General features: G+C 45.1%; 1 protein-coding gene across 2 annotated transcripts in view; it reads right to left on the bottom strand.

The window, feature by feature from the left end:
- The window catches only part of ARMC1 (armadillo repeat containing 1), a 66502-nt gene extending 49444 nt beyond the window's left edge, over positions 1-17058 (bottom strand). For both annotated transcript variants that reach the window (XM_068237441.1, XM_068237440.1), the window contains exons 1-2: positions 16984-17058; positions 227-430 (exon numbers count right to left, since the gene is read on the bottom strand). In XM_068237441.1, the coding sequence (XP_068093542.1) occupies positions 227-388 (162 nt within the window). In that variant the 5' untranslated portion in view covers positions 389-430; positions 16984-17058. The remainder of the gene's footprint in view (positions 1-226; positions 431-16983) is intronic.
- Between the last annotated feature and the right edge of the window lie 7707 nt (positions 17059-24765).

Consider the following 24765-nt stretch of genomic DNA (forward strand, 5'->3'; position numbering starts at 1 on the left):
TGGTTCAAAAACCAAATCATCTACATGAGGCGGCTATGAGAAGAAGGCTGTGTCCCTTTGTGCAGGAAAAGATAATGTATCAATAAGTTTAAATTCCTCTGTACTGAAGGGGGTAAAAAACAAAAACCAGCGGAAAAAGTGCCAGTTTTGTGGGAGATAAATGAAATGGTTTGTTTGTTCATTAGCTACAAAAGTAAAAAACAGGTAGGTGGACTGCTGCACTTACCAGTAGAGCAGAATAAACCACTGGGGGGCTGGGGTGGTCAAGGAATAATATAAGGCCCGGAAGGCATCCTTGATCCTGTACTATGGCTCGGCGGTTTAGAGGATCTGACGCCAAGTCCCGCAGCTGATTAACAACTGACAGTGCATCAGGCTCCCCGCTCATTGTTCCCAAGGTGTTCTTTTTATGCCATACGAAATTGAATATCTGGAAATAAACAAAAAAAAAAAAAACAAAAAAAAAAAAATTAACATCTGGACAAACATATACATAAATGTTTATAATCTGTTAGCAGGCTCTGACCCCTTAAAGGACAACTGTAGTGAAAAGAATATGTAGGCTGCCATATATATATATATTTTCTGTTAAACAATACCAGTTGCCTGGCAGCCCACACTGATTTATTTGGCTGCAGTAGAGTCTGAACAACACCAGAAACAAGCATGTGGCTAAACTTGTTAGATCTGACAAGAACATCTATTTGCTGCATGCTTGTTCGGGGTCTATGGCTATAAGTGTTAGAGGCAGAGGATCAGCAGGATAGCCAGGCAACTGATATTGTTTATAAGGAAATAAATATGGCAGCTTCCATATCCCTCTCGTTATAGTTGTGCTTTAAAAGGGAACCTGAAGCAAAAGGTATATGGAGGCTGCCATATTTAATTCCTTTTAAACCATACCGGTTGCCTGGCAGTTCTGCTGATCTTTGGCTTCAGTAGTGTCTTAATCACACACCTAAAACAAGCATTAGGATCTTGTCATTTTCGTCAGAAAGGGCTGGTGCACACCAGAGCGGTTCTGGAGCGTTTTTTAAAACGCTTGCAGGGGGAAAACCGCTTGGCTAATAAAAGTGAATGGGCTGGTGCATATCAGAGCAGTTCGTTTTTTTCCACAAAACGCAAACTCGGGGGCTGCAGCATTTTTTTTAGTTTTCTGAGGCGTTTCTGCCTCAATGTTAAAGTATAGGAAAGTGGAAAACCGCTCTTAAAAACACTAGATCAGAGCGGTTTTCCAGGCGTTTTTGTTACAGAAGCTGTTCAGTAAGGGCCCGTTTTCACTAGAGCGAATCTGCATGCGTTTCCTGCATGCAGATTCGCATAGACAATACAAATGGATGAGATTGTTTCCACTTGTCAGGATTTCTGAGTGTTTTTCTGTGCAGAAAAAAATCTGCACAGCAGAGCCATCAGAATTCGCATACCGCTATGCGATTCACATACAATGTATTTAATAGGGAATTCGCATGCGGTTTTGGTATGCGAATTTTCATGCGAATTCGCATGGCATCAATGGAAAAACACAGGCACTGCCATGGTTAAATTCGCATACATCGTCATCCATGCGAATTCGCATGAAAATTCACATACAACCACATGCGAAATTCGCATACTAATGCAAATTTTTACCGCGGCGATTCCCACCGCACAAGTCGAAACGGGCCCTAACTGCTTTTACTGTAACAATATTTGTAATCTACTACACAAAAACGCTCCAAAAAAATGCTAGGCATGTTTATAAGACGTCCCTAAACATGCCTAGAATCGCTCTGAAATCTGCTACAAAAACCTCTAGCGTTTTGCAGATCTGCTAGAGGTTTTTGGTGTGCACTGGGCCAAACATCTGATCTGCATGCTTATTCAGGGTCTATGGCTAAAAGTATTAGAGGCAGAGGATCAGCAAGCCTGCCAGGCATCTGGTATTGTTTAAGGCTGCTTACACATTAAGACGCGTGCGCCTGTAACGCTCCCCCAACGCACAGCAATGTAACACAAGTGGGCTGTTCACACAGCCCACGTTGCGTTACATGTAACGCTGCACGTTCTCCCAAAGGTGCAGCATGCTACGGCGTTATAGCGGCTTAAGCCGCGTTAGACTGTCTGCACATGCGCAGTCATGTTGGGGAGGAGCGGAGAGCGGCCAGGCACATGGCTAATTAATATTCACTGCACGTTGTGTGTTACTTCCTGGAGTGGCCGCTCTGTGCGGTGATTGGCCGGCGGGACCACGTGATGCCGCATGCGCACAAGAGTACGCATCACGGACGCCAGAGTGAGCTGCACAACGCGGCTCACTCTGACGTCCACATAGAAGAGCACCAGGCGTCACGTTAGGTGCACGTAATGCGACCTTAACGTGGCACCTAACGCAACGTCTTAGTGTGCAAGTAGCCTAAAAGAAAAACATGGCACCATTCTTATCTCTCTCACTTCAGGTTACCTTCAGTGATGTTCTCACGAGTAGTTAGCTACTCAAATTCGTGATTCGACTGGAAGGAGGGAGTGTGCGGTAGTGAGTCGTGGAACGCGTCCCATTGGATGCATGTGAGAGTGTAATACGCATAGAATCAGCGGACATCTGGGTAATTAACTCCCTCTGTCCCAGCCGCACACCTGAGGCAATTAAGCCTCATTAGAATCACAAATTCGAGTAGCTAACTACGCGTAACTACTAGTGAGCACATTCCTGGTTCCCTTTAAGGACCAGAGCCTTTTTTGATTGTACACTCCCAGATCACTGCGATTTGCTCACAGTGATCAGGAGCCAATGAAATCGACTCCTGACCGAAGTACGGAGCTCAGCTAATTAAGTTTTGCACTGGTGGGAATGCGCAATCACGTCCCAAGCATGGGATCGGGCGGCGTTAGCGCCACGACGCATCAGGCTTAGGCAGCCCCAAGTGTGGCGTAGTTTTAATTACGGCTGGTACTTAAAGTGGATAATTAAAAACCTGCCTCCCTACGGACTACACAATTATCACTTCAAAGCAAAGTAATGTCAGCTTTGTGAAAAATCACAATTTTCCACCTCGGTCACAAAACACAATTGCAATGTTGTAGTCTAGCAAAGATCCGAGTGCATCTGTCTCAGGTGCACGGCAAGCTTTACACTTTCCAGTTTATTTAAATACGTTTGAGGCCTAGCTCACAGGGCGCAGTTGCATTGCAGAACAATTCTGCATGTCACCTCACTGCCCCATACAATTCTATGGGCCTGCTTCCATTACTGCGTTGTAATGGATCGCGGCATTCTAACTTGCTGCATGCAGGCTTTGTATTTAAGTCTATGTCCAGTCTCCATTGCAGTTCAGAGTCATAACACTTGTGTTATGCAACTGACCACTGTGAACCTAGCCAGAGTCATAAAACTATTACAAGCTGGCATAATGGGCTTTAATACAACAAAAGGCACTTCATGACCACACTGAAACCTGCGTGATCTTTAATCTGGCTGCTGAGTCTTTTCAGAAACACAAAGAAACAAATTCATGAAAGATGAAGCTCTTGCCTCTGCAAAGCACAAATATTGTACTGTATATGAAATCTAAGAGAAAAAATGATTAAGAAAAAACAAAAAAAACAAAAACACACATCTAATGTTTAAAGATTTTAAATAAACAGCATTTTGTTGTTGAAGAAATTGATCAATTGATCTTGAATGAGAGACTCACATTCAGTGCGCCTCAACAACTGTGTTTCAAAGCAATCAGCTGTAATTGATGGACGATCTACTCCATTCACTCAAGTAGCTTGACTCAGAGCGACATAAACTACACAGTAGTAGAAGTTAATTACTGTTAATAGAGTTGCAGCAAGAAATCCCCGTCAATAAATAATGTACCTTGATACACTGAACTATGTAAATAAACACCCACTGCCAATCACTAATCAATGGGAGCTTTGAAAAATTGAGCCTTAATATATTGTAACATACGGCAGATACCAACCTAACGTAGCTTATTTTTAGGTACAAAATGTACAGACCAATAGATCTAAGCCTAATGCTGGGCATACACGGTACGTTTTCTACCGTGTAATCGAGCCACTGATAGCTCAATTGATAATTTCCGTGTCCGATACCCCGCCGGATCGATTCTGCGCTCGATATTGGCGGGCAGGACAAAAGAATGAACAAGCGGAAGATAAGAAGCCGCCCGCAGGGACGAGCGGGAATCGATTCGGGCGCCCGCGGGGACACGCAGGAATCGAGCCAGCGGCTCGATTACACTGTACAAAACGTACCGTGTATGCCCAGCATTAGGCCTTAAACCCACCACAAAGGGCTATCGCTAATTGCAATCAGTAGAGTTTTTAATTAACGTTTTGTAAGCGATTTCATGAGCGTTTTCTGGCAATTTTGGTAGAGATTTTAAAAAGTGATTGTCCTAGTGCACACCAGAGCGTTTCGGCTGCAGTTTGCGATCCGCTTGCGGGTGCGGACCCGCTTGGGTAATGTATTTCAATGGGGTGGTGCACACCAGAGCGGGAGGCGTTTTGCAGAAACGCATACTCCCGGGCTGCTGCAGATTTTGGATTGCGGAGGTGTTTCTGCCTCAATGTTAAGTTTAGGAATACCGCTCTGAAAAACGGCACTTCAGAGCGGTTTGCCAGGCGTTTTTTGTTACAGTAGCTGTTCAGTAACAGCTTTACTGTAACAATACATGAAATCTACTACACCAAAACCGCTACACAAAACCGCAAAACGCTAGCTGAAACGCTACACAAAAATAAGAAAAAGCGTTTCAAAATCTGCTAGCATTTTGCGGATCTGCTAGCGGTTTTTGGTGTGCACCAGGCCTAAGTGTTTTGCCAGCATTTGTGTAGCGATTTACAATTAGCGTTTTTAATTCTGTTTGGTCCTTTCAATTAATTTTAATTTTTGTACAGTGTGCAGAAATGTAAAAATGCTAGCACTATCGCTCTGTATAGCGATTCATGAGAGATTGCGCCAGCGGTTATATACTTTACATTGCAGAAACGCTACCGCTCAAAAATGCTACATGTCCTGCGTTTGCGATTTTGCTAATCGCAAATCGCTCCAGTGGAATTTGGCCCATTAACATTTAGCTGAGCGTTCAGGGAAATCGCTAGTGTTTTGAATCGCTTTCTAAAAATAAAAAAAAATATAAAAAAAAATAATAAAATGTATTGCTCTAGTAGGTTCCAGCCCAGAAGGAGGCCACACACCGTACAATTTTTGCATTTCTTTTCAATTCAAGGAATACAACAATTTTTTGATTGATCGTAACATTTGAAAAATCTACTCAATGTCACACACACACACACACACACACACACACACACACACACACACACACACACACACACACCATTTTTCCCCAATAATGAAAGGAAAAAACCAGGGCTGTGGAGTCGGTACAAAAAGCTTCCGACTCCTCAGATTATGAAACCACGACTTCCGACTCCGGGTAACCAAAATGGCCTAGACTGCAACTCCTCGACTCAGACTCCTTAGTCTAATATTTAACATGGCTGTGGATTTTGTACAAAAATCACCCGACTCCTCAGTTTATGAAACCACGACTCCGACTCCAACTCAGAGTGCCCAAAATTGCCCCGACTCAAGACTCCACAGCCCTGGAAAAAAACAATGAAAACTGAGAAAATTGCTTAGGTATATATACTGTATTATGAAATTGACAATCTACCCTACACCATTGAATTTTCCTAAAATCTCAACAGAAAAGTCCAGCACTCCCGATCAAGTTAGGCCTGGTTCACGATACACGAGCTTTTTAAAACGCTAGTGATTTGAAAAGCTCTTGCTAGTGCAATGATATGGAGTATTTTTACGAAATCACATTGCTCCAGTGAGGAAACACACATAGGATAATATTAGCAAGAGCTAAAATAAATCCCAAAGTGCTTAGAAAAGCTCTTTTAGTGTGAACCAGCCCTTATATAGAAAAAAAAAAATGGGAAATGCGATCTTGCTCGTATGGATATAAAACTTTCGATTTTTCAATCCAATTGTTATCAAATTGCCGTCTGATCATTCTATTGTATCGTGTGTGGGCACCTTAAAGTGAACCAGAGACGAAGCACCCTCAGGTATTTTACCATATATATCAGTGGGACATTAGAGAAAACATCTACCCTGCTCTCTGCTTCACCCTTCACTGCTAAGCCTGCTTGTTATCAGCCCTGATAAAATCCCCGACTGAGCATTCAGGCTGGCTTTGCTCAGGAATCTTTATAACTGAGTCATTATAGCAGAGCCAGTAGGGGGCAGGCTTGGGCTTGAAAAGACATCAGAGAAGACAGACTTCGCTATAATGATTCCTGAGCAAAGCCAGACAATGCTCAGTCGGGGATTTTATCAGGGCTGATAACAGGCAGGATGAGCAGTGAAGGAAGAAACAAAGCATGGTAGGTGCTATCTCTAATGCTGGGAATACACGGTTCGTTTTTGAGGCGATTAGATGGTCCTTTCGCTGCTCGATTTCTGATAGAAGTGAATGGAAAAAGATAAAACGAGCGGAAGATAAGAGAATCGGCTGCAGGTCGAGCGCCAGAAACGAACCATGTATACCCAGCATAATGTTCCCACGGATATATATGGTGAAATACATGAGGGTGCCTTAGTCTCTGGTTCACTTTAACCCCCTTGGCGTTATGATGCTTTCCGGATTTTAGGGTCTAAAAGCGGTGCAATTTTTTTTGCACCCTTTCAGACCCTAAAACCTGGAAAAAAAAATCATGCTGCCAGGGAGATCTGCAGCAGTTTTTAAATCACTCACCTCCCTGGCTCCAGCGCTGCAGTTATGCCTCCATCCTCTGGGTGGCGCTGCAACTCTAAACTGAAAAGAAAAACGTCATGATGACAGCCGGCGCTCTCACCAGCAGGAAGCAGAGCCCTGGAGGAGAGGAAGAAGAATGGCAGCCGACGTCAGGATCCCTCGGGAGGTATGTAAAAACGCCCGCTGCGCGCATTGCTCTGCACACAGCCTCCGGCGCTCTTAGCGGCGGTTTTCCACCCAGACCCTAGCTCGGGATTACTGTCAAGGAGGTTAACACACACTTGATAGGATTTGTTGTCTGAAATAACCTTTACATATCATTTTGGGCAGCAATATGACAAGCTTTGTACAGACATTCTGTTTACTCAGAGCAGAGCTACATGTTCTGCTCTGTAGGGGAGGGGAGGAGGAGACACATGAGTGACACCTTGCAGCAGATAATTCATTTAAAGTTCCTGCAGGAATAAAAGGTGATCAGTCTTGGTGGATTGCTGAATATACCACAGACACTGGGGGACACCTGCACACTTTAGAATTGTGGGGGAAATGATCAAAAACTATTATTTTGAGTGTAAACTGCATATATGGCTTTAGTCCATAGCACCTCTTTCACTGGTGACTCATTCATTATCCACGAAAGTCATCTAGAGTTTTTTTCTCTGCCCAGCTTTTTAAAGGAAACTATGACTAAGGACCATGTTGATCCAAAACATGTAAGCTGTTGGTGAATGCTGGGTGCTTTTTTTTTTTTTGTGTGTATTGGGCACGTCCACAAGAAAGATTTCGAGTCTGGATACCCTGGACAAAATGCAGACCTTTCTTTCTATTACACAGTTGTTTAGGAAGGCAAAATTGCTTTCTCTTCCTTGACCATAAAAAAAACAAAACAAAAAGTGACCAAACGTAGTTGTCTTCATACACGCGACAGCATGATGAAGAGCTGGTGCCTGCTGTAGTGTGTCCAAGCTTTGTTGGTCTCCATCATGTATTTGCTTTACTGTGGTGACAAAACTGTCCCCATCTTTGCAGGACCCTACAAACTTGTTTCCATCTTTGTACATTTCCTTGTGATGTATTGTGGCACTTGCTGACCACTGGCAGAGACTGTGAACACGCTGTCTTCACGAAGAGAGATAAGGGCAGCATTGTGATACTGACATTTGCTTGGTCTCCATGTGGTGTTCTTACACTGTCGCTCTTGCCAACCTATACAAGCTGCAGCACAATTCACTCTGCGGCCCTTCCTTTCCCAGCAAGCTGTCCAATCACTGAACGGCCACTCTTGACATCAGCAAGTTAGGCTCTGTTCCCACTAGAGCGGAGAATAGACATATTTTTTGTCAGATCTACACATTGCTAAGCGGAGAGTGAAACGCTCCTATGTTCACACTTGTCACACTGCAATGGATCCCTGGCAGGTGGATGCGTTACCCCTTATAGCCTATTCCCCCATAGGCTATATGGGGCAACGCACCCACCCTGCCAGGGATAATCGTGGACTGCACAGAAGTGCAGACTGCTTACTGCAACATCTGCCCCAGTCTCCAGCTGCATCACTGCGGACACTACACTGACCACTTGAAGGGAAACTGAAGTGAGAAGACTATGGAGGCTCCATGTTTATTTCCTTTTAAACAATACCAGTTGACTGGCTGCCCTGCTGGTCTGTTTGGCTGCAGAAGTGTCTGAATAACACCAGAAACAAGCATGCAGCTAATCTGTCAGATCTGACAGATATGTCAGAAACACCTGATCTGATGCATGCTTGTTCAGGGTCTATGGCTGAAATTATTAGAGCCAGAGGGTCAGCAGGGCTGCCAGGCAACTGGAATTGCTTAAAAGGGAACAAACATGGCAGCCTCCCTATCCCTCTGTCTTCAGTTGTCCTTTCAGCTGGCTGCAAGTGATGCAGAAGCAAGTGGGAATGGGGCCTTATAGTTGTGCTCAAATTTACATAATCTGGCATAATATATGATTTCTTAACCTTTTTTTCAAAGAATATGAATGATAAAAACTTTTCCTTCACTTATGGTTAGTGTTTGGCAGAAGCCATTTATTGTCAAGCAACTGTGTTTACTCTTTTACTATGGGTTCTGTTGAAACTAAACCACAGTCAGGTAGACCAACTAAAATTTCAGCCACAACTGCAAGAAAAATTGATTGGGAAGCAAGGAAAACCCGTAAAACTTTAGGTGAAATACAGGACTCAAACAAACGTGGTTTGGCAGTTTCAAGATGCACAATAAGGAGGCACTTGAAGAAAGATAGGTGGCATGGTCGAGTTGCTAGAAGAAAGCCATTACTACGCCAATGGTATCTAGCTTACAATATGCCAAACAGCACAAGCCTCAGACCTCCTGGCACAAAGTCATTTAGAGAGATGAGACTAAAACCAGGGCTGTGGAGTCGGTACAAAAAAAATCATCCAACTCCTCAGTTTATTCAACCACTGACTCCAATTTCAACTCCGACTCCAAGTACCCAAAATGGCTCAGACTCAACCCCGACTCAATCTAATACTTACCAGGCCTTTGGATTTGGTACAAAAATCATCCGACTCCTCAGTACCCAAAATTTCTCTGACTCCACAGCCCTGACTAAAACTGAACTTTTTGGCCACAGCCACAAACGCTGCATTTGGAGAGGAGTCAACAAGGACTACTGTGAAACATGGTGGTGGATCGCTGATCACCTTATAAACAATACTAGTTGCCTGGGTATCCTGTTGAATTACTGCCTACAAGCATACACCAGATCAGGTGTTTGACATTTTCAGATTTTACAAGATTAGCTGCATGCTTGTTTCAGGTGTGTGATTCAAACACTACTCCAGCCAAACAGATCAGCAGGTCTGCCAGGCAACCGGTATTGTTTAAAAAGAATTAAATATGGCAGCCTCCATATTGGTCTCATTACAGTTGACCTTTAATGGAACCCTGTGAGGAATAAGGCAGCTGACATTTTTTTTATTTCCTTTCTAAAAATGCTATTTGCCGGGTCGTCATGGTGATCGCTTAGCTTCAGGAGTGTCTATGTCACAATTCTAAAGCTAACAGGCAGCCAAACTTTTACACAGACCACAGTGCCAACACGATATAAAAATGTATTGCATTTGTACCACGTTAACCATTTCCTAAATGCAACAAGACAGAAAATTCTGCACCTGGAAAACTGCAATGCAACACAAGCGCAGTCCTACTGCTACTAAACCACCCACGTACTTCAGGTTTTCTAAATAACAGCTCTGTACTAAGAGACTGTTATTTTAGAATGTCCTTGCTACAGTGTTGAAGATATGAAGAGGTCACGTTGACTTTCAAGTTGGAATCCTAAAACACAGGACAGACAGAACACCCATGTGCTCTGCAAATCAAGTATTATAATTAGAAGCATCAAAGATCATTAGGACCTTTACAATTTGAAAATACACTATGTAGTTAATGTACTGTATTTTGCTGACTGCAGTTTGATTGCATAAAAATACTTTAACCAAAGAAAGGCAAAAAAAAAAAAAAAAAAGACAACCGATTTTATAAATACGTAGAAGGGCAGCACAGTGTAGTGCAGGCTTTCTCAACCACGGTTCCTTGAGGACTCTGTAGGGGTTTCTTGGCATTTCCTCCATTGCGGAGGAAGTATAATAGAGCACATTATAATAGGGGGTACTGTAAAGAGAAGCACTAAATTGGGGTCAGAATAATAATGAGCACAGTATAATGAGTGGCAGTGTAATAGGAGGTAGTGAGATTAACAGCCTCACCTACTTTTAAAGACCACGCCTCCTGAAAAATAAATGCAGGGGTTCCTCAAAATCAAGAAATTGTTTGCAGGGGTTCCTTGAAATTCAAAAGTTATTTGCAGGGTTCCTCCAGGGTAAAAAGGTTGAGAAAGGCTGGTGTAGTGGATACCACTCTTGCCTTGTAGTGCTGGGTCCCCGGTTAAGGTGGGTACACACATCAGATAAAAGTCTTTGGAAAATGAAAGATCACATACCAATTTTACCCCCTTCCATGTAGTATGAGAGCCATACCTACAGTCTATTCTATTGAGCTGCACTCCCCATCAGATAAAAATCTTTGAAAGATGCTGCACACAAAGACGCTGTACACATTCAACAGATCAGTATCTGCAAAAGATCTGTTCCTGCAAAATGCATTCATAGTCTATGATATCTGCAGATCCTCATACACACCTTGTTTAACGGACAATCATCTGCAGATCAGACAATTATCTGCAGATCCATCCTGGTGGATCTGATCTGCAGATGAATGTCTGTATGAGGATCTGCAGATATCAGACTATGAATGCATTTTGCAGGAAGTGATCTTTTGCAGATACTGATCTGTTGAATGTGTACAGCATCTTTGTGTGCAGCATCTTGCAAAGATTTCTGTCTGCTGAGGAGTTCAGCTCCATAGAATAGACTGTGTAGGTATGGCTCTCATACTACATGGAAGGGGGTAAAATTGGTCTGTGATCTTTCATTTTCCAAAGACTTATCTGATGTGTGTACCCACCTTTAGAATTCCAGCCAGGGCACTATCTGCACGGATGTATGTTCTCTCCATGGGTTTCCCCCGGGTACTCTGGTTTCCTTCCACATCCCCAAAACATACAGATAAGTTAATTAGCCCTAGACCACGATACATACACTACACGATACATACATACATAGACATATGGGCGCTATTCTAGTTTAGGGGACCCAGCAGGAAACCTCATAGGGAACAGTTCTCCAGTCGTGGCACTCTCTAAGGCACAAAGGCTATCATTCATGAACAGGCTGTCGGTAAGGGGAACCCGTGCGGGAGAATACCGCCGTCGGTAGTTTATCCTTCTGGGTGGTAATTCATAAACTTTGTGCCTGGTGCGGTAGCAGTGCGGAGGTTTTCTGGAGAATGGTGTCGGCAGGCGGGCGGTAGGCATGCGGAAACAGAAAAGCTGGCCGAGTCCCTCCATGCGGTGCTCTCTCTGCTGATGTGTGGGAGGTCCGTCCCATTCACTTACAAGGACTCCGCAAGCTTCCCGCTACAGCCAGGGGATCGGTAATCCCCTTCCGCATACCGCTATGCGGAAATGTTTATGAATGAGCATTTTGCTACTTTTTCTGGATACCTGCGTATCCACACTGCACAAGGCGGTACATTGTCACTCTGCACGGGAATGTCAGCTCCGCATACGGAAAGAGGCTTTATGAATACACAACTTGCTCGGTGGTCGGTAAAGGCAGCGGTATTACGCATTTCCGCATGCGGGAATGCTTTATGAATGATAGCCAAAGCGTTGATTGGCAAAATAGTGTGGGCGTAGTTTACTACAACCTACTGGAAACCTGGCAGTTTGAGCGAGTGTCATCCACCCAATCATGTTAGCGGAATTTCTCTATGTTTCCTGCTGGGTCCCCTGAATTTCTGTATGAGGTTTCCCTGCTGGGTCTGTCTGATAAGAATGTGTACTGATCTATTTATTATGTACCTGTCTTCTACTTGAGCTATGTAATTGTGCCAAACCCAATTCCGGGCATCACCCCGTCATGCTTGGCGAAATAAAGTATTCTGTATTCTATGGTAGAATAATGCTGACATATGGATAGGACTATGGTAGGGATTAGATTGTAAGCCCCTCTGAGGGACAGCTAAGTGACAAGAGAATAAACTCTGCAGAGCTGTGGAAGATGTCGGTGCTCTATAAATACTAAAAATAATAAAATACAAGTGATATAACCATTTTGCCTTCTATCTCCATATTTTTCGGAGCAGAACTGAATTTTACCTAAACAAAAAAAAAATATATCACAACTAGGCAGCGTAAGCCTTGAATGAATGAAGGATTGGGCTATCATGTGTTAAATGCTTTTATCCTGTAAAGCTCAAAATTCAGTCATAAAAGAATTTCAAAACGGATTAAAGAGTACCTGAACTGGCATGTAACATGATGAGAAACATGGCTACATACAGTATCAATCCTACTTAGAACTTGTTTGTGTTGCTTTTTATTTTTCAGTGCAAGAGTTACCAGTAATAAACCAGTGTGCTTTAGCTATGATGAGGCAGACTGACTGGATTAGCAGCTCTCCTGAAATGTAATTATCCGGTTAATCTGGATAACAGGATAATGCTAAGTTCATAGGGGGTATTATATTTCTGTGCGGAAGCTGAATTTGAGAAAATTCACACTGACATGGCTGCTGTTTATACGTCAAAATTAGAACTACAGCCCTTAAATTAAAATAAGACGTGAGATTCAAGGAAAGTTCTATTTACTTTCACTACTACACACACAGGGACGTAACAATAGACCCTGCAAGGAACACAGCTGCAGGGGGGCCCCATGGGAGGAGAAGTTTCTTTCACCTGTCCTGAGAGACTGACAACTAAGGGTACAGAGAAAAAAAGCTTTCTGCACAATTGTTCTAATTAATGCATCTGCTCAGCCACTGATAAGGAATCATACAAAGTTGCCAGTTCTGCTCCATCGAGGGGGCCAGAGTGAGTGCAATAGGAAGCTGGGACTGGGAGCACACTCATCTGTCAGTTTTCTGTATGCGTATTCTGCATGCCATGTGTGTCTGTATGTGTGAAACCATGCTCATTTCCAGTATGCTTAGAAAACCCTTTTCACATGGGCAGTTCACAGGATTTGCGTGAACGGCTGTCTATGGGGCTAGCAGGAGAGCGCACGCAGGCTGTACGCGCATCACCTGCTTGGTGATCGCCACCCGGGAGACTTAATTACATTGTACAGCGCTGCGATCTGCAGCAGCACTGTACTGGGGACAGATATGCGACACGGCTATCCCCTCTGGAGATGCAGAAGTGATCCGCTGTCATAGGCTGGAGCCTATGACAGCAGATCACGCTGACTGGCTGGCGGGGGGAGGGAAAGTAGCAAAAATAAAATAAAAATATAAATATTTATTAAGAAAAAAAATACACATTGGGGGAGCAATCAGACCCCACCAACAGAGAGCTCTGTTGGTGGGGGGGAATAACTTGTGTGCTGAGTTGTACGGCCCTGCAGCTTGGCCTTAGGCCTGGTCTTTAGGGGGGTTAGCACTGCAGTCCTCAAGTGGTTAAAAGAAAGTAAATATGGCAGCCTCCATATCCCTCTCGTTACAGTTGTCCTTTAGCATCATTATTACAGTAGTGAGGATGCTGATGTAGCACTCTTCATGAGAGCAACATCAGTGCAATAAACTTAATGTATTTTTTTCAGGGCTGTGGAGTCGGTACAAAAATCATCCGACTCAAGTTTATGAAACCACCGACTCCAAGTACCCAAATTTGCTCTGACTTTTCAGTCTAATACTTACCAGGGCTGTGGAGTTGGTACAAAAATCAACTGATTCTGACTCCTCAGTTTATGAAACCAACGACTCCAGCTCCAGGTACCCAAACATTGCTCTGACTCCTCAGCCCTGTTATTTTTTGACCAATTACCTTTTTGCTTCCTTCAATACAACTAGGTGGACAGTACAATCACACTAAAAAAATAGTTTAGCAAACACAAAGGAAATAGGATTGCATTCTTCCTTTGCGTTTGGCAAAAAAGCCCCTTAGTGAGATGGAAGGGATTTTGGCACTAGTAGACTGCACAGGAGAGCTTATAGGGAGCAGTTCTCCAATCACAGCACAAAGCAAGTGATTAGTGTTGATATAGTTTACTACAATCTATTGGAAACCTAGCAGTGCAAGAGGGCTTTGCCCACCCAATCACATTAGCTGAATTTCCCTGTAGGGTTTCCTGCTGGATCCCCTAACGGAGATTAGCACCGTGATTTATCCAGACCTTATATCAAAAGGTAGGAACCCCTCCCTGTGGAATGAAGGCCACTGCAGTAAACTCAAGTAAGCAGTCAATCTGTGAAGATGAAAAAAAAAATGATTTCCTGCTTTGTGCAAACTTATAGTTACCATGTAGCGAGAGGGATATCAAGGTTGCTGTATTGATTTTAAACAAACAATGCAAACTGTAGGGATGGGCACAGCCTTCTCCCCCATCCCTATGTCCTGATCATTAGATTTGTCATTTGCAATGCCTATTTTTCATACACCACTACACATCGTCTCTATACAAATTAGAGTATACCTGTGAGGAAGAAATGCCAAAAGTTACTTATCTCTGTAGAGGGAAGACCCAGGTATGGGCCAGAGGCTTCTCCAATCCTGCACCCCACCACTGCTTGCTGGGACCCACTTCATCATTTATTTTTTTAATTTATTTATAGTATTTATAAAGCGCCAACATATTACGAATGCTCCCTTCTGTGTATGAGCACGGTCACAATGAGGGTCTGCGCTTTTTCAGTAGCACTGAGCCACTCATGCCTGGAGGAAGAAGCCTTGCACAAACGGCTCCAGGCTACTGCGCAAAAACCCTTGCGGCAGCGCTCGTACGTGAACAGGAGTGCTGTCACACAAACATTTCACAAGCTCTCAAATATGTTCAGAGGTCTCCAGTGCAGGATTGGTGGGGTGTAGAAAGATGGGGGACTTCCCTCTACTGAGCAGGGCTGTGGAGTCAGTACAAAAATGAACCGACTCATTTTCTGAAACTCCAGGTACCCAGAATTGCTCCGACTCCTCCTCCACAGCCCTGCTACTGAGGTATCTATCTTTTGCATTGCTTTTTTTCTCAAAAGGTACACTTAAAAGGAAACATCAGGCAAGCTATGCTACCCCCAGATCTACTTACCCAGGGCTTCCTCCAGCCCCTTGCAGGCGACATGTCCCTCTTCGCTGCTCCAGTCCCAGCCGCCAGCCCGGGGTCCCTGCCAGTGCACAGGCCGGGGTCGTCCTCTACTGTGCCTGCACGAGCACTGCTGTCAATCACTTGCACGTGGCCTGGAGTGTACAGCCTCTGCACCAGCAGGGAACCCAGGCCAGCGGCTGGGAGTGGAGCTGTGATGAGGGACATGTCAGCTACAAGGGGCTGCAGGAAGCCCTGCGTAAGTAGATCTGGGGGTAGCATAGATTGCCTTACATTTCCTTTTAAGCTAATGGGAATTGAAAAAAAAAATCCAACAGATACTTACCTAAGGACAGAGAAGGCTCTAGGATCTATTGAGCCTTCCCGCACCTCTCCTGGTCCCCGCGTTCCAGCGCTGTCACCATAGGTAGCAGTATTTGACAGATCGGTCGAATACTGCTGCCTTCCGCCGCAGAGGTCTGAGTGCTCCTGAAGATGGGTGGCTCCGTACTGCGCCTGCATGAGCACCCACTCTTACGCACAAGCACCCTCTCACTCACCCGCACAAATGCGCAGTACACGGACGCCCATCTTTGGGAGCACACTGGTTCCTAAAGACTTTCACAGCCTCCCGCATTGGGGGGATTAAAACAGGGTGAAATCACTGGAACATGGGAGACCGCAAGGAGAGCAGGAAGGCACTATAGAGGAGCCTTTCCCCTCCTTAGGCAAATGTATGTTTGTTTTTCAATTCCTATTAGCTTTAAAAGGACCACTGCTGTGAAAAAAATTAGACAGTTAAATTTGACAGAACCGACAGGTTTTAAGCAAGTCCATTTCCATGGGAAATTCTCAGGGTATTCTTTGTTTTCAACAGCATTTCCTGAACAGCAGTTGCTAAGTCTGACAAAATAGTGTGCAAGTGATAAGGGAAGCTGGCTGATATCTTACTATTTAAGTTAAACTGCTGTTCGGGAAATACTGTTGAAAACAAAGGAAACCCAGAGAATCCCCCATGAGGAGATGGACTGGCCCAAAACCTGTCGGTTTTGTCATATTTTAAGTGCCTAGTTTTTTGGGGTTTTTTGCGATAGTGGTCCTTTATTAAAAATAAAACAATGAGATTGTTAAATGTATGGCCATCTAAACAAGTATGGCCATCTAAACATTATACACAGCCAACACTAGGCAGCAATATCCCGCCACAGGAGGACAGTCAGGTCTAGCCACCTGGCTCTGCTGGACCTTGGTATAAGTGTGACAGGCTGATGACAGTCTGGTGGTGGTAGGACGCGGTCCCATCACATGAGCAGTCACTACAGCGCAAACAAGGTTATGTAGGGACAAATGCTGCACATACAATGACTACATCGCACACTATAGGAAGAGAAGTGAGCAGCAGAGTGTGACCCGGTCATTCCAACACACAGCAGCCGCCCGCATGCCGGAATGTGACCCCTCCTCCGCCCGGCACCCCGGTCACACCTCCCGCCACTGACAGCCTCCTCCACAGGGGCACAAGCTGCACACTCACCGACTGCGATCCGGGCCTCTCCTGCCACGGCCCGGCCACCTCCTCTAACTCCGATCGATTATTGGCTATTATCGAATCATGGCCAGGCTAGCCAATCACGGATGTTGTTGTAGGAGAGCACCGCGATTGGCTGGTTCGCCTGACACTAGCGGACATGTTTAGTGTGGGCAGATTTGCCAAGGAGCAGTAAATTATCATGGAACGTATGGGAATGGTTGCGATGAATGAATACTTCATGTATGGAAAGCTCAGCACTGATTTTAAGGGAACAACAGGAACAACTTTCCTTTAATTTTAGATCGCTGTTGTTATTGCCTATTTCCTATTTTTTTTGGGAGGGGGGGGATAGGAGACAGGACAAGAAAATTGTGGATGCATGGAAAACTCTGGAGACCTAAGTAAATGCTAAGTAAAGGGAACCTAACGTGAGAGTTATATCAAGGCTACCTTATGTAGTAATAAAAATACAAAGTTTCACTTACCTAGGGCTTCCTCCTGCAGACGTCCTGTGCCCGCACTGTCACTCACCGAGGCAGTTTTGTTTTCCGCGACCAGTGCGCCTGAACGACCCTGGCCGTGCACATCCTCAATCGTGCTCCTGTCCTTTTGGCTTTCCTGCACATGCGCAGTACGTGTACGTACGATGGCTGCGCATGCTCGCTCCTGTGCGCGTCATTGGGAGCTTACTGCGCAGGCACAGTACAAGAAAACTTCGTACTTCGCCTGTGCAATAAGCTCCCGATGACACACACGGAAGCGAGCACTATTAGTCTTGTTAGACGAATATCAGACAGGGACCGGCGGCGGGGAACCGAGGATTGTAGGAGGACGGCGCAGTACATTACAGCTGGGGGGTGCCGGTAGAAGCCCCAGGTAAGTGTCCATTTTTTTTTTCAAACCCCCTCTCCCCCCACAGAACCCCTTTAACCTCCTTGCCGGTTATCCCGAGCTGAGCTCGATGTAACCCGCTGCGGAGGATTTCTCAGGCCCTGGTGGGCCGATTTACATCATTTTTTTTGTTGCACGCGATCGCTGCCGATTCCCCTCTACCCGCCGCTTTAGAGGGCACCCCCCCCCCCCCCGCTGAGACCCCGTGCACAGCCTGGCCAATCAGTGCCAGGCAGCGCTGAGGGGTGGATCGGAACTCCCGCTGACGTCACGTCAGTGACGTCATCGCGATCGTCGCCATGGCGACGGGGGAAGCCCTAAAGGAAATCCCGTTCAGAATGGGATTTCCTTATTGGCATACGCGCCGGGTTGGAGGGACGCCGCAGGGAGGGGGGCATCATGCAGCTAGTGCTAGGCTAGCTACATGATAGAAAAAAAAATGTATGCAAAAAAAACCTTCCCACGGCCGCAGGGAGGTTAAGCCATAGACCCTGAACCAGCATGCAGGTGTTTCTGATATTTCTGTAAAATCTGACGAGATTAGCTGCGTGCTTGTTTCTATTGTGATTAAGACACTACTGAAGCTAAATAGACCAGCAGTGCTTGTTTAAGGCTACTTGCACACCAAGTAGCCTTGTGCCACGTTAAGGTCGCATAACATGCACCTAACGCAAGGCCTGGTGCTCTTCGATGTGGACGTCAGAGTGAGCCGCGTTGTGCAGCTCACTCTGGCGTCCGTGATGCGTACTCTTGGACGCATGCGGCATCACGTGGTCCCGCCGGCCAATCGCCGCACAGAGCGGAGGCACCAGGAAGTAAACACTGCACGTCACAACGTGCAGTGAATATTAATTAGCCATTTGCCTGGCCGCTCTCCGCTCCTCCCCAACATGACTGAGCATGTGCAAACAGTCTAACGCGGCTTAAGCCGCTGTAACGCCGTAGCATGCTGCACTTTCCGAACAACGTGCAGCGTTACATGTAACGCAACGTGGGCAGTGTGAACAGCCCACTTGTGTTACATTGCTGTGCGTTGGGGGAGCGTTACAGGCTGCACTAACGTGCGCCTGTAACGTCCCTGTGTGTAAGCAGCCTAAAAGGAAATAAATATGGCAGCCTCCATATACCTCTTACTTCAGGCTCCCTTGAAGCAGCTGTGGTGGGATCCCTGAACGGCAGAGTGGCAAACGGAGAGGAGTGTTTGCAGAGGTAACTGACTTGACCGCACTCTAGTGACACAGTATGCCTTCATCTTCCTTCAGCATCCATCTCCATGGTGTCTCGCATGACATGTCCCGTCTGCACATCCTGGGCAGATGAGAGACACAGCTGGAGTCCTAGGCCATGTTCACAGTGGTCCAGTGTGGTGTAACAGCTGTTTTTTTACACGGGTTAACGCAGTGCAATGCAACACCTGGTTGCAGGTGCATTGCAGTATAATTGGTTGCCATATGGCAACACACTGCATGCAGTGCACTACCCGTAAACGCGTGTTAGCAGTAAGAGTGAAGCATACTTTTTATTGACTGTATACCTTACTGTACTTGATGCAATGTGAGCATAATGTGTGGTGCTGCTGTCATGATCCATTGCGTTGCTATCCTGCTTTCTCAAGGAACGCAACAGCCACTGTGAACATTGACCATAGAGACAAGAACTCAGAAAGAGGAAGGAAGGGAGAGTGTGGGCAGGTAAGTTACCTCTCTGCAGACTACACTCGCCACTCTGCATGTAGGAAACATCTGGCTGCCTAATACAGGGAAGCGCGTTCACATACCAAATACTGATGAGACACATCTAGCTACCCAATACTGGGGGGCACCTTGTGGCTGCACACCAGAGCGGTAACCCACTAGTGCGCCTGCGCAAGGCTCGTCACAGCATTGTTTTGCTTGTGGAGACCGATGACTACTGCACCCTCGCAAAACGCTGACAAACCCTTGTCAGCATACTTTCTGGGGTTGTGATGCTGGAATGGATGGACAGAGGGGGACAAGGGAATCCTTTTCAGAACCCAGAGGCTTACCCCTCACATAGTAAATACCCCTTATGGTGCCCATACATGGTACAATTTTTTTTTTTTTTTCGATTAGATAATTTAGTTTGATTATTCCGTTAGATCAAATAAAGAGAATATTCCAACATGTACGATTAGATTTTTTAATCATTCGTTTTTCTTAAACGAAAATAAAGATTCTTTTTGACTTTCATTCGATTCGATCATTTTGGTCGAATAAACGGGAAAATTGAATGTTTTTATTGTACCATGTATGGGCACCATTAGAGGCACTTTTTTCACCACAGGTTTACTTTAATTCTTGCTACTTTCTTAGGAGTGGCCATTTGCATATCCTAAAATTCTTTGATAATAGCGTGAAAAGAGCCTAAGTGTTTGCACATCCACATAGAAGTTTTATGGCCTCTAATTAGTTTTTTTGGAGAGCTGTCACAGTCCAACTTTTAAAGCCTTGTACATATGCTAGATGGTTCTCAGCCAAGGAGGCTGAACAGGGCCCCTTCTTCCCAGAATCTAGCATGTGGACGGCAGCCCCCGAGAGATCCAGCGTGCTGAATTGTTTTAGTGGATTCCTTTGTTCTCCACCTTAACCCTTCCTCACCATGCTCCGTCATGCCGCAGTACCTCCTTCCCCGCCATAGGAACAGAATGGGTCACTAGCCTGTAGGCTAGCAACAGGTCTGTACAGCCCCAAATTGTCACCCAAGGGATAAATTACAACAGCAACAGTGCACATGTATACAATTGTAGACTGCAGAGATAACACTAACATTACAATGAAAAAAAAGGGAACACAAGCAAGTTTTAGGTAGGACTGGTACTTTATGCATGTTTATCTCATTATGTCACACTTCACTTCAGGGTCCTTTTAATGGCCTCATGCTTGATCAGTGTTTCTAGAAATTTATTGCACAGTAAATTTTAAGATGAAAAAATCTGCCTGTGTTGCCAGAAAGAACCAGTCCTATTCTCCCTCAAAGGCAGCTTCCTGTTACTCTAAAGCTACCCATACACTGCGTCGATTTCCCACCGTTATACAGCAGATTGTGACATCACTGTGATCGAATCTGCAGAGAAATCGATAAAGGTGGCCACTAACGGTCCAATTTCTAGTGAAAAATCGTTTGTGCAATCAGAAATTCTGATCGGATTGGTTGTAAATAATCTCCATTGATGGACACAATCGATTACGAGCGATTATGAAAATAGTTGTCCAATTGGATTTTAGTCAAACCAAAATTTTGATTTTCTTGATGGTTGTGATAGATAAGAAGCAATGATTGATTTGTTGATGGTGTAGTGAACGATTTTTCTTCCAATCAGAATTATCTGATCGCTCGAACGATTTTTAGCTTGAAATTGGATCATTAGTGGCCACCTTAATGCAAATGTTGACCGATCGATCAATTTCCACCGATATTGATCGATTCCGTCGATCTGTCCCGGCGGAAGGTTTTGCTTGATCGCGGCCGGTTCGGGAGTGCGTAGTTAGCGGCGGTCAACCGATGCAGCATAGCGGAAGTGATACATTACCTGTCTGCTGGCGTGAGTCCCCGTCCCCTGTCTCCTCATTACTTCCTGTCTCCTGTGACAAGCTGAAGTTTAAACAGCAGAACGCCCCTACTGTTAGTACTTCCACTCATCACAGGAGGAGACAGGAAGTAATGAGGAGACATGCCAGCCGGAGAAAGTGTCAGCATGGATGGGGACTCGCGCCGGCGGACAGGTAATGTATTACTGCTGGCTGGAGGAGCACACGTGGGCGGCGAGTAGGCGGCAGCTCCACAGGTTGTGAATCGAAATTAAGCTGAAATTTATTCAAAATCTGTGTGCAGTAATGGGCAGCCAATAGATCCCTCTGTGATCAGATTAGATCAGAGAGGCATCTATCTGTTGGTCGATCTGGTGGCAATTGACCATTGTATGGCTGCCTTAAGGGCTCTTTTCCACTGAAAATAGCAAATGCGCTGTGATCATGGTTTTCTCAATTTAAAACTGCTTTTTTCGCATGATTTACGTCAGGCATTGAAAAAATTATATAGGCCAATTACAAAAGCACAAAAAATGCAGCAAGTAAAGCATTGGCAATTGGTCATAAATCGCAACACACCGGTGAAAAAGGGGCATACCGATTCTCATGTTAACTACCGTGCCCTTACCATTGTAAAAACGTGACTGTTCTGATAGGTGAACCGTAGGCAGCCAGGGGAAAAGAGCCCTAATGCTGCTACAGGATGTAGAAACTGTGTATGCTTGTTATTGCATGAAAGGACCACAAGGGGTCACCAATTCATACTAACTAGAATCAGCTGCTAAGCAGCAAAATATTTTTTTCTATTCTTAGGGCTCGTTTCCACTATTGCGTTGCGAAATCGCTGCGGCAAAATTCGCATGCGTATGCAAATTTCGCATGTGTGTGCATGCAAATCTTCGTACGAATTTGCATGAAAATTCGCATGGATGACGATGTATGCGAATTTAACCATGGCAATGCCGGTGTGCTTTTCCATTGATTTCATGCAAATTCGCATGAAAATTCGCATACCAAAACAGCATGCGAATTTCCTATTAAATACATTAGCGGCGATTCGCATGCATTCCACTCGCAAGGGAATTCTGTGGCTCTTTTGTGCGTTTTTTCACCGCTGAAAAAAACGTACCTCAACAACGCTACAGTGGAAACAGGCCCATCCACTTGCATTACATGTGCGAATCCGCATGCGTTGGACGCATGCGGATTCGCGATAGTGGAAACGAGCCCTAAGGGCTTGTTCACTATGAGCGTTTCTGGATTTTAGAAATCGCACTAAAAGTGCTTGTGCAATGCTTTCCTATGAGAGTGTTCACATATGAGGGTTTCAATTTTCAGCAAATATCAAACGCGCTACATGTACCATTTTATGAGCGCTTTTGCTGTAATAAAAGGTATAGGAAAAGTGAAAAAAGGTTGAAAAAAGGGCTTCATATAGCGATTTCCTGAGCGCTTTTAAGAATAAATACATTGTATTTATTCTTTTCTGGGCCAAAGAGTTCAAAATCTCAATCGCTTAGCAAAAGCGCTTACATAAGCGCTTTTCTAATCACAAAGTGCAGGGAAAAGCGCTTTGAAAAAAGCTCAATAAATCGCTCTGCGCTTGCGATAGCACTGGCGATTTATAATGTGAACAAGGACTCAAACCCACTAGCAGCATTTTCTAAGCGCTAGCGATTTGAAAAAGCTGTTGCTAATGCAATGCGATGGGGGATTTTTATAACATCACATCCCTCCAGTGGGATCACATGCATAGCGTTACATTAGAAAGAGCTTTTCAAATCACAAATCGCTCAGAAATGCGCTCCTTGTGGGTTCCAGGCCTAAGGCAGGGAACACACTTGTCTATTTTTGTGTGCGTTTTCCTGCACACAAAAACTGATTCAAACTGAGAACTCTATTGGCTGCTAGTTCACACTTACTGTGTTTTGCGTGCACAGAACATCCAGCAGCATATGCGAGGCGCCCCGGACCAGATCTATACCTGTTTGGCATGTACTTGTCCTGAAGAAGCAGCTCACGCCGAGAAACGCATTGTCACTGTGCTTTATGTGTTTTAATAAATTGGAACCCCCATTTTTTCCCCTAAACTCCCTGTGATTCGACTTTTTTATTACTCAAAACCTAAAAACCTTGCCACTTTTTTCTGTATATTGGTGCCTCCTACTGCACCCTGTCCAGTATATACTGCAGCATAGTTCTCCACTTTTTTGTGAGGGTAGGAACACGCTAGGCAGAATCGCATATGCGTTTTCCACTATGTGCTATGGGGAAAACTCATGCGAGTCTGCCTAGTGTGTTTTCCTACCCTCAGTTTTCTACATCAATTACATTAGCTACTGTGAAAAAATGCATGCATTTGTCTGCATACAAACACAGATGGTGGGCAAAGAACACATGCAGAAAAATGCACACAGAAAACTGATAGATGAGTGTTTCCCCTTCCTAAGGCCTCTTTCAGGCCTAGTGCACACCAAAACCCGCTAGCAGATCCGCAAAATGCTAGCAGATTTTGAAACGCTTTTTCTTCTTTTTCTGTAGCGTTTCAGCTAGCATTTTGCGGTTTTGTGTAGCGGTTTTGGTGTAGTAGATTTCATGTATTGTTACAGTAAAGCTGTTACTGAACAGCTACTGTAACAAAAAACGCCTGGCAAACCGCTCTGAAGTGCCGTTTTTCAGAGCGGTTTGCGGTTTTCCTATACCTAACATTGAGGCAGAAACGCCTCCGCAATCCAAAATCTGCAGCAGCCCGGGAGTATGCGTTTCTGCAAAACGCCTCCCGCTCTGGTGTGCACCAGCCCATTGAAATACATTACCCAAGCGGATCCGCACCCGCAAGCGGATCGCAAACTGCAGCCGAAACGCTCTAGTGTGCACTAGGCCTCACATAGAAGGCTGAACTTCACGCTTACTGGGTAGCTCAGCTTCCCAGCTACCACTCACCAAGTGCCTTCCTGATGCAACTTAATGCAGCCAAATGACAGCGTTTGTAGCCTCAAGTGTCACGGTAGGACCACACTAGGCAGAATCGCATATGCGTTTTCCATAGCACATAGTGGAAAACGCAAATGCGATTCTGCCTAGTGTGTTCCAACCCTCAGTGTTTGACGCGGTGCGATTGCCTGGCAGCAAGAAACTGTATCATGTCACATCTGGATGAGGCTGCAGCCTTGCTCAGATGTGACTATGCGGTGAGCGACTCTTCACTGCTCGTGCTGAACACTAGCAGGCGCCCAGCCGATGTTTGGGATCTAAACTGGTTAGTTAAAGTCTCCGGTGGCCGACCCGACCTGGCCCGGCTGCCAGGTCGGGATCTTCTACGCTCCAATCTGCGCCTCACGGGGGC

Source organism: Hyperolius riggenbachi, chromosome 5 (assembly GCF_040937935.1).
Source record: "Hyperolius riggenbachi isolate aHypRig1 chromosome 5, aHypRig1.pri, whole genome shotgun sequence".
Lineage (NCBI taxonomy): Eukaryota > Metazoa > Chordata > Amphibia > Anura > Hyperoliidae > Hyperolius > Hyperolius riggenbachi.